The sequence below is a fragment of the Parus major genome, chromosome 8, assembly GCF_001522545.3.
Source record: "Parus major isolate Abel chromosome 8, Parus_major1.1, whole genome shotgun sequence".
In the NCBI taxonomy this organism is placed as follows: domain Eukaryota; kingdom Metazoa; phylum Chordata; class Aves; order Passeriformes; family Paridae; genus Parus; species Parus major.
This window is the reverse complement of record NC_031777.1, coordinates 7,243,953-7,254,642: the sequence shown is the minus strand read 5'-3', so window position 1 is coordinate 7,254,642 and position 10,690 is coordinate 7,243,953. Positions and strand designations below refer to the sequence as shown.

Sequence of the window (10,690 nt, the reverse complement as noted above, 5' to 3'; positions counted from 1 at the left end):
AAAAAAAAATGAGATAGAAAAGTCTCTGGTTTATCAATCACAACAATGTCCTTTAAGTCTTATACAAATAAGACATCAAAAGACCATAGCAAAAAAACAAGGTCATTAAGTATTGGTGAAGTAAAAACGCTCGCTCGCGGTGAGAGACTTCTCCAGGGTCACGCTGTTCAAGTATAAGCAATTTATAATAAGGGTAAAAGGAGGGGAGACCCGTGTCCGCCGCCAGCCTCGGCGTCCATGTGGTCTCGGGGAGGGGAGGTTGGAAGGGGGAGGGAGGGAGTAAGAGCAACAGAGGGAAAGAGGGAAAAACCAGAGGGAGAGAGCAGGGAGGACAGGAAGGGTCGGAGCAGGGAGAGAGGGCTGAGAGTTAAGAGTGGGGGAGAGGGGGAGAGGGATAAGGGGGAGGGGTTCAGAGGGAAGAGGGAAGAGTTAAGAGAGCTAAGAGGTAAGAGCTAAGAGAGCGAATTTCTTGCTACAATCCAATATATCTTTTTCTATCGTGAATATTCTAATTCTTAGTGACCAATCACCAAGAGACACACTCACTAAAGAGTTTACATACAACCTATGAGCATCCTCATATTAACATACAGTGTTGCATTTTATACTTTACAGAGCTTTACAAGTTCTTTCCTTGCTTCTTTACTTTTGGGCTTCTTCTTATCAGCAGAAGGACATTGTTTCATCAACAGGTCTTAAAAACTAGATTCACTTAATAAATTATAAAAAGAATTTAATATAAATAAAAAGACAATTAGGAGACAAAAGAAATAAAGCAAAGGGTTAAAACGGCCGGGTGCCCTGGGGGGTTGCCAGGAACACACCTGGTATCCCAGGAACTCTCCTTTTTATCCCCCCCTGCTATGAAGGTCCAATGAATATTCAAAGCATCCCCTCCCTGGTTCCGCCCTCTTAGATTATGCTTTTGTACAATTTTTATTTTCTGCTGGTCAGCATTTATTTTGCTGGTCAGCATTTATTCCGGAGTTTGGTTTCTTTTCTTCTGCAGATGGTCAGGGCAGATAACCATCCGGGCCCTCATCCTTTTCCTGAGGGTAGCTGGGCTTCATATGTTCCGCTGATAACAGTTTGGCTTCTATTGTTCTCCTGATAACAGCCTGGGCCCCAGTGTCCTTGCCCTCTGGGGTTTCCTCGCCTTGTACGTAGGAAATTCTTTTAAACTTAAAACTTGTTAGCAAGAAAAAGGTACATACATAGCTAAAAAGTATTTAATATATAATATTCATCTGCGAGAGCCAATATCATAATAAAAATTTATAAGACAGGGATTCTCCTCTAGAAGGCTAGGCTATTGCTCTTTGGTTAACCAGTACTCAGTATCCTATAACTCAAAGCAGGCTTTCATTTCTACTTTGATTCTAGCCTTCATATTTTCAGAATCTAGTGCTAAACAATCACGTTCATAAGGTTTCCCTTCCCCAACAATGGGTTTCATCTTCCCCAACAATTAAGAAAATGTTTCCTGTAAATCTGAAGATGGATGAACAGTAATGCCATGGAGCACATCCTGTGTTACCTTGCAGAATTTAGGATCTCAGCTCTGTTTGCTCTGTTTGCTCAGATAAGCAACTGCACAGCTGCAGCTGCCACATTCTCTCTCTATGTTCCAGATTAATTTCTTCTGCTCAAACATGTTGTGAATTCATGTTGTAAATATTGGCTTTTCACAATTATTCTGATAAATGTTATATGCTATATGCTTTTGCTATATTCTTTTTTCTCTTAGCAAGTTATAGGCTTAGATAGGAATTCTGAATGGTAAGGATATGTTTCATCCAGACAAGGCAAGATAACTCCAACAGGCAAGACAATGGGAGGACCAAGTTGTTTCCAACAGAAGAACAGTGGAAAACAGGCTATTATCAGCAGCAGAAAATGGAGAGCAAACTTATCAAAAAGCCGGTACCAGGACGTTGGCGGGGGGGAAAGATATGAAGCCCAGCTGCCCTCAAAGGAAGGATGAGGAGCCCGGACTGTTATCAACACTGACCATTTGCAGAAGAAAGGAAACCAAACTCCAAATAATGCTGACCAGCTAGAATAATGATGACCAGCAAAAAATATGCTGACCAGCAGAAAATAAAACTGTACAAGAGCATGTTCCAAGAAGGTGGAACCGGGGGGGACATGCTTTGAATATGCATTAAACCCTCACAGCAGGATGGGATAAAAAGGGTATTCCCAAGATACCAGGTGTGCTCTTGGCAGCGCGCCAAGGCACCCGGCGGTAACTCTTTGCTTTATTTTAGGTCTCTTATTGTCTTTATTAAACCTTTTAAAAATTTTACAGAAGTGAACTTCGTTTTTCACAAACACAAAAACTGGGAGAATTGCATTCCCAGCAGAATGAGACTGGTACTCCCTGGGGAATACTGATTGCAGGATTTGAAGCCCCAAAGCATGCTCTCTCTTGGGGGTTAGGTGTCTTTCCTTTTGTTCCTTCTCACCTATAGAATTTTCCCCATTAGTTTCAGGGAAATCTGATTGCTGGTACTTACTGGGTGCTTGAGAAGAAAAAGAGTTTGGCTAGACCTAGGGGGAAGGGGGGCAGGAAAAAGGGAGGGTGTGCTGCTGCTGCTGGTGATCTCACTTCTTCATCTTCAGAGCAAGACACTCTCTTGGAGCTGTTGTGCCTTGGAGAAGGGAATTCGTCATCACCCAGATGGAGCTGCTGCTTCTTATTCTGTGGGCCCTGTACCCCCTGTCCTGCCGGGATGTCCTGCAGTGCCAGCCACCGCCACAGAGCTTCTGATACATCTCATCCACCAGCCCGGGATTTCTGCTCATTCCTACTATTCTAGCTGGGTGTTCCTCAGAGTCCTGCTGAGGTACAGGGATCGACTGCCCACAAGGCATTTGTGAATCAAAGCCTCTCCTCCATCCTTTCCCATCAGGGGTGAGAAGGTTGTCATGGGGTCCCTGGTTCTGTTTTGTTGTTAATGCTGTAGTTATTGTTTGTTTGCCTTGTTATACATACTAGAAAAGAACTGTCATTCCTATCCCCAGATCTCTGCCTGAGAGCCCCTTAATTTCAAAATTATAATAATTCAGAGGGAAGGGAGTTACATTTTTCATTCCAAGGGAGGCTCCTGCCTTTCCTAGCAGATACCTGTCTTTCAAATGAAAATACTCTCATTATGACTTATTCTAACCTGTGATGCTCAGAATTTTCTTAACACTCTCCAACAATGGCAGAAAACATTATCTATCTTAAATTTACAAAAGGCAGAGTTGGGTAATTTTTCTTCCTGTAAGTAACATGTGCTGACACTGACAAAACAGACTAAAAGCCAACAGTCTATAGAATTCCCTGTTTCAAGACATTAGTGATATCCCAATCTGTGTCAGAACAACTTGGCATGCAGAGCACCACAAGTGTATTTATAACATTTCAGATATGGTATTGAAATAGTCTAGCATGCAAATATGTACTACAACACCCAGTATCATCGCGAATTATATCAATCACTGCCAATATTTATTTGTCAATGGGTACAGAGTAATATTTATGTGTTTAGAAGAGAAAGCCATAATGAATAAACAATATCATTTCTGGAACTGGATTTGGAATTATTACTGGAACTACAACTCATGAAAATTGGAACAGGACTTGAAATGCTTCCAGCAGGCCAAGTCCCATTTCCATGCCTCATCCAAAAGCCACAGCGTATGTCCCAAACCAGTGCTACCTTTTCAAAAACACATCCTGTACATCTGCTGCACAATACTTCTTTTCACTGAGACACACAGTCACTGATTTACAGTGACATCAAAGAGTCCCTTGTCACAGCTTGGGCAGTGGTCTGGGTGCCACCACTTTCCCAGGGAAGCATCCGTAGAAGGACACTCTCAGGCACACAAGCACTCCTTGCCCTGCAGAGAGGCCTCATGTGGTGTTCAACAAGAAGCCTTTATTCTCAGTTCAGGGACAAGGAAAACCCCAGCTACTGTGAAGGGTGTCACCCTGAAAATGAGACTTTTCGATATTGTTTTCATAATTTCTAACCACTTTCCCAGGAAAGTAACTATAAACATAGGTGTTTATACATTCCATTAAAGATAAACACATCCATCCTTTTGATGGATGTCTCTCACAGCCAGTGCTGTTGGGAAGGTGGTAACCTGACTATCCAATCCCTAGTCGTTGTCGAAAACTTTAAATACTGAAAGAACAAATAAATTTCTCTTCTTTTTTCACCACACTTTGAGCTGTGTCCATGTGAATCATTTCATGTCTGACAGTGACAGAAGGGTTCAGGGACGAAAGACCATAGATAGTCAGAGGGAAACAGGGGTTTGTATAGGAGCAGCAGACTAGTCAATTGAGGGTTCAGGGGCGGAGAAAAGGGGAAGGACCAATGGGTTACATAGAATTTGCATGGTGTACATAACATTTAATAAAGAAGGAACTCATCTAGGAGCTTTCACTCCAAGAGAGCGGTGGATTCTTTGTTAATCAGCCCATGGACCTACACAGCCTCTCATCTCAATTCTGCCCCATTCTGCTGCTCAGGGAGCTGGGAACAAGGAACAGAGCAGTGCACAGTCAGCTGCACACACAGCAGCAAAGGGATTTATTTTCAGGTTTCCAGAAAACATTGTGATTCTGGTGTCCTTTCTCATTTAAGGCTGCCTTCACTGGGGAGAACACTGAAAAAGAAAGCTGAGCAAGGAGTGTGTACATTGGCAGTAGTTCATCAGGGACAAGCTGCCTGCACCCTTAGGAGCGGGGTTCCTGTGGGAGCTTGGTGTGCTGCTCTGGGAGGAGGGAACAAAGCAGGGAGTAGTACAGAGCGAGTTGCTCTTGCCCTGCTGAAATCAATGCAGATATGAAAAAAAGGATGGAGCAGCACAAAGGTGCTGTGGTCTTGCTCTGGCAGGAACAATGCAGGTAACAGGAACTAAGCCAAAGGAATGACCCAAACCATGACACAGCTTTGTGTCAATAACCCCCATATAAGCTCATGACTAAAATCAAACTCCACATAAACTGGAAATTATGTCAGCCATAATTTCACCTTCTCCCATCACTCACTGAAAATCATATAAATACAGTTTCCCTTTGGGAAGGGAGGTCAGAGGAGACTCCGTCTCTATATCCTGGCACTGTCAGAGGGCTCTACCTATCTCCTTCCCGCAGGGACACTACTGGGTAAGACTTCAGTCCTCAGCTGTATCAGGTGTTTGCTCAGGAAATTCAGAAAACCAGCCTGTTTGTGATCATACTCTTAGTACTACATCAGCATCTCTCAACTGAACGTTTTTGTGGCTGGCTGTATTGTTCATATTTCATGTGTTCACACACACTTCTGCACACAGGGCAATCACCACTACCGCAGAACCACAGAGTCCAAATTCCAGTGCCACACCAGCTCTGTATGTCTGCTGCTGAATTTACTACAGCTCAGAATCTAAGCCCAGCTGTCCCAGTCCCTCTGATATCTGAAGAGCAGCTGGAATGCCAAAGGGGTGATTTTCTGCCAAATTTAATGCAATAGATATAGTGGGTTTACTCTTAATGTGATACTTTCATTATAAGTTTTAACTGGGAGTATACAAAATAGTCCCTACAGTTTACTTTGGGGATCATAGTGATATCATTAACCAGCATTTATATCATTGAATCAGGATTTGATTTGAAACTATTTTCATGTGGCATTAGATACCTGAGAGTTTATCAGTTTTATCAAAAGATTAGGCTACAAAATCATTATCCGAAATGAGCAAGCAAGTCACCATTTAGTAAAATTAAAGTATATTACATGGGTACAATGTTTCAATTGCACATTCTCACTACTTTTACAGGTTATACTGATGTTTTGTAGGGAAGCAAAATTAAGTTGCAAAACATTAGACATTTTTACATCATAGGTAAGTTCATTTAAGATTAATCAACATCCAGAAAGATAATACAAAGATGCATTATACATGAACATGCATTCCATTTTTTACAGATAAATGTGTGCAAAACCAAATAAGTACAAGAGTGCATTGACTTGCAGTATTTTTAAAACATAGGGCTGAGCACTGAACAGGGACCCACAGCACAATTTACCTTCTCAACTAAGAGTCAGTAGAAAAGTTTCTACTGAAATACTTGTGCAGACCTCAGAAGGAATGCTCAGAGCATATTCCACAGGAGTGCTCTGCCAAGGGCATGTATTTGATCAGGCTCCACAGCGAGGTATGTGAGGATGAAATAACAGAGTATTGTTTTACAGCTTTTACTGGGCAGACTGAGGAAATTAAAAAACCCAACACCTTCACATAAAGTAAAACGTCCACTTTTATTTTTTTTTCCCCAGAGGCCACTAAAAGCATTCTACACATTACACGATTAGCCAACTCCACTAACACAACTTCCCAGGTACCAGGAGTTCTTCATTCCCCACACGTTATTTACTCATTTCCCAAAGCTCCTGTTTCACAGGTCAGTTTCTGACTGAAGAACTGCAAGGCAGGAAAGAAACGTGAGTAAGAACAGGCAACAGAAACGGGGACGGAGAATATTTAAAGGAAGTTTTACACTGGACAAAGCAAAGGCATCGCCGAAACCCCGCATCTGGAAGTCGGCCGGGCAGGAGGCCAAATCTCCCCATTTCCCCCGCACCAGGAGGCCCTCCACGACTCCGGGGGCCTCCGGGAAATCCAGCCCCTCTCAACGCTTCTCCTGACCCCGTTCCGGGAAAGCTGCCCCATCCCCTGCTGCCGCTGTGCCGCCGCCGCTCCCGGCGTACCGGCAGCGCAGTGGACAACCTCGGGAGGTGGTCCAGGGGCCTGCGAGGACAGGGATCGGACCGCCGTGAGGACTGAGGGGAGCACCGCCCCTTCCTGCTGGAGTTATGGCCCTGCGGGGGGCGCTGCGCTGGGTGACTGCGGCTTGTTGGGGGTGGTGAGTGTGGGCCGGGGCCCTGGACCGGCGCCACTGGACCGGCGCCGGACCGGGACAGGAATCGGAACTGGGAATGGGACTGGGACAGATATAAGGATCGGGATCGGCATACGGATAAAGACAGAAATAGGGATCAGAACCGGGACAAGTACACAGTCTGGAACAGGGACTGGATCGGGACTGGGTTTGCCACAGGGATAAGGGACTGGGGTCGGTATCGGGACAGAAACCAGGACCGGGACTGGGATTAGAGTCGAGACAGGGACTGGGACCAGGATCGGGACAGGACCGGGACAAGGAGAGGGTCCAGAACAGGGATCGGGACCGGGACCACGACTGGGATTAGGGTCGGGACCGGGACGGAGAAAATGGCAGAGATCGGGATCGGGAGAGCGACAGGGTTCGGGATCAGGATAAGGATCGGGAGAGGGGCGGGATGCCGGGGCCTCTGGCAGGGCAGGGAGCGCGGTGGTTGCTGCCGCAGCTGGGCGGTGTCCCGGGTGTCGTGTGTGTGTGTGAGTGTGTGTGTGTGCGAGTGTGTGTGTGTGTGTGTGCGAGTGTGTGTGTGTGTGCACGAGTGTGTGTGTGTGTGTGTGAGGGAGCGTTTCCCGTGTAACCGCACCGCCGGGCTGTTCGGCAGCGGCACCCATCATGCTGCTCCCCTTCCCTGGAGGCACCCAAGAAGCTGGGTGGCTGCAGGTGTTGCAGCTCAAGTGAACTTGCATGGAGAACTCACTTAAATACCGAAACAAAACAGGGCAATGTGGCTTTCAAAGAAAAGCTCAAATATCTGACTGTCATTTCTTTTTAGTTCTAGAATGGGGAACAGCCAGACCACTTTTGTAGGACTGTCCAATGATGCTGCTGTGAATCAAATACAGGTAGCATTATTTATATTGCTTTTACTGATTTTCGACATTTTTAAAAGCCAGTTACTTCAAACCTTTTCTTATTTATACAAAGAAATACTGTAAATAGTTCTGTCTGTTGAATCTGTTCCTATGTTTATTATGGTTATCAAGTCATGCTGGCAGTTTTGTTTATCCACAGCCCTGGAGCCTGATCTTCCTAGGCTGCATTCATTTTATGATTTTTTTTTAGACCTCTACTCAAATTCAGTGCTGCTATCAACATTGGGGATACAACCTTGTAAAATTACTGATATCAAGTAAAGTATTTTAAGATGTTGGGGTTTTTTTATAAATTTACTGATAACAAATGATAGCCTGAAATTCCCTTGAATTTACAGTAAAGTGGTAAGGCTGTATCTTCCACTCGCTTGCTTTTGATCGCTGTGCTTGCCACTGGTACACTCCAAGTGCCTTAAAAGACAGGGAAAACTGCCCTAAATAATTCAGGGGGATGCACGGAGTTGGGCAGACTGCAAAGCAGAGTTGTACCACATACTCCACCATCCTTGTGCTCAGTTTGGAGCGAGGTTCAGGTCAAACCTGCCATCAAAGGTGCCAGCAGAGATTTTCCTGTGTTTGCTACTCTAACAGCAGGTTTCTAACTTGTGTATTACTTTCATGGCTGTCTTGGTTTGAAAAAACAGGTGTCTGCTAAGGAAGGCAGGAACCTCCCTTGAAATGGAAAAATGCAAATTTCCCCCTCCCCACCCCCCCAAATTATTCTAATCTTCATATCAAGGGGCTCTCAGGTAAAGATATAGAAATAGGAATAACAGTTCTTTACTAGGAAAATTTAAAAAAAAATGCAGTAGTACCAAAAAAACCCCAACCCCGCACCCCCCAAAAAAACCAAACAACCAAAAAAGCCCCCAAAATACAACAAAAAAACCCCACAAAACAAAAAAACCCCAAACACTGACAGAGTCAGAATACAGTTTGACACCCTGTTGGTCTGGGTGCTGGTAGAAGTTCGATTAAATGCTGGCTGCAGTCCTCCTGGAGTGACAGATGTGGTTCTGTTGAAGCAATGATCCTGTGGAAGGGTGTAGTTTTCCTCTGTAGGTGCAGTGGTGGTGTAGATGGGTCCAGTCTTCCACTGGGAACCCAGAGGAGAACAGCTGACTACAGTTCCAATTCTCAAAGTATGTCCAGGTAGGAATCTTTGGCTCCTCCCACTGGGTGGAGCATCTCACAATGGGATGATACAATTTTATCTGTCATGTAATGATACTCAGTGGCCCATTAACAGAAGATACCCCCCTGAAGTTATGAAGGATGGGTCTGGAAGAGATAAAAACTAGTACCCCACCTGGTTTTATCAGATAGTAATAGAATACTTAATTTTGTTACATCTTGCATTGCAACCCAAGATACTGTCCAATAGTGTTCAAAGTGCACTGGCTTGAAGCTCACTGACTTTTTCTTTTGAGCATGCAGGACATCATTGCACACAACTGTGTGGTGATTTTTTCTAAAACAACATGCCCATACTGCAAAATGGCAAAAAAACTGTTTGAGGGTTTGAATGTCAATTACACAGCTGTTGAACTGGACATAAATACAAATGGAAGGCAGTTCCAAGACGCTCTGGAACAGATGACTGGCGGCAGAACAGTGAGTATATTCTCTTATATGTAACAACAGCTTGGGCTACACACATCACTCTTAGGTTATATCCATAGCAAGTCCTTAATGGTTTTGAGACAGTTAAATTTAGGATACAAGCTTCTGAATTAAATACTGCAGGAGGCTTCTATCTCTTGTTCTAGAACCTGTCTATTCCTCAGAATTATCTTTTACATAATGCCACTGAAATAATTGAAGTATCAAAGTAATTTTTCATTTGTATATTTAAACAATTATGTTTAACACTTTTATTTTATATAGTCTCAATTTACTCAATTATTGGAATTTATTACAATCATCCACACAGTGACTTCATCCCACTTTTCAGTGGCACACAAAGTTTCCCTTCTCCGTAAATATTACAGAAAAGTATAGGTTGTACACTAACATTATACACACATCTAGAAGAATACAATAATTGTGTGTACTGGAGCCCACAGGGGCTTGCTTTAATGTTTACCTTTTTCCAGTAAGTAACTAATGCAGCTTTTGTTTTCTTGATAGGTCCCAAGAGTGTTTATCAATGGGACTTGTGTTGGAGGTGCAACAGATACTCAAAAGCTTCACGAGGAAGGCAGACTGCTTCCTTTAATTAATCAGTGTCAAATGAAAGCAAATAACTGAGAACCATCTCTTAGTTTCGTCTTCCTTTGTATGAACAATTTCAGATGAGTTCAGGAGATCACAGACAAATGGCAGGAACTGCACTCAACACCCTCAAACCATGGCTTTCTGAATTATGGATCACTCTGACAGATTTTATGGACTTGGAAAATTACTTGGTGTCTTTGCCTTAGCTTTCCCACAACCCAGATGGTCATTAGCAAACATTATGTAACTCTTGGGGCTCTTAGTGAGCCAGTAATGTAATTTCATTACTACATCCTGCTCCAGGGAAGTCCAGGCTCTGCAAAAATAATTCTGTGGGTTTTGTTGCACATTAGTTTATTTTCTAGCTTTGTCTTAATAAACTGTCAGTTTCATTTAATGGTTTCTTTAAATATAATTCTTTGTCAAACTAAAATGTATAGCAAACCCAGTTTGTAGTCATATTGCTGTGTGCATGTCTGCCTTGCTTGTATTCCAGTGCCTGATAACCCAGCTCCCACATCATGTGTCCAGTGGAACAGAAAAGGGAATAAAGATTCTGGCAGCTTTAGAGTGATAGCTTTCATCTTTACTCTGCACTGTGAGGTATCAGTCTGTATTGTCATTCAGGATTGTCCTTCCAGGGGGAACA

General features: G+C 43.6%; 1 protein-coding gene across 3 annotated transcripts; it reads left to right on the top strand.

The window, feature by feature from the left end:
* The first annotated feature begins 6,790 nt into the window (after window positions 1–6,790).
* On the top strand, window positions 6,791–10,611 carry GLRX2 (glutaredoxin 2). Of its 3 annotated transcripts, none has more exons than XM_015635725.3 (4): window positions 6,791–6,913; window positions 7,725–7,794; window positions 9,262–9,438; window positions 9,955–10,611. In XM_015635725.3, exons 1-4 carry the CDS (start codon window positions 6,864–6,866, stop codon window positions 10,072–10,074), a joined length of 417 nt encoding a protein of 138 aa, XP_015491211.1. In that variant the 5' UTR covers window positions 6,791–6,863; the 3' UTR covers window positions 10,075–10,611. The 3 variants fall into 3 exon arrangements, with proteins under 3 accessions (XP_015491211.1, XP_018863147.1, XP_015491212.1); XM_019007602.2 differs by lacking the exon at window positions 6,791–6,913 and adding an exon at window positions 6,927–7,061; XM_015635726.3 differs by lacking the exon at window positions 6,791–6,913 and adding an exon at window positions 6,927–7,123.
* The last annotated feature ends 79 nt before the right edge of the window (window positions 10,612–10,690 follow it).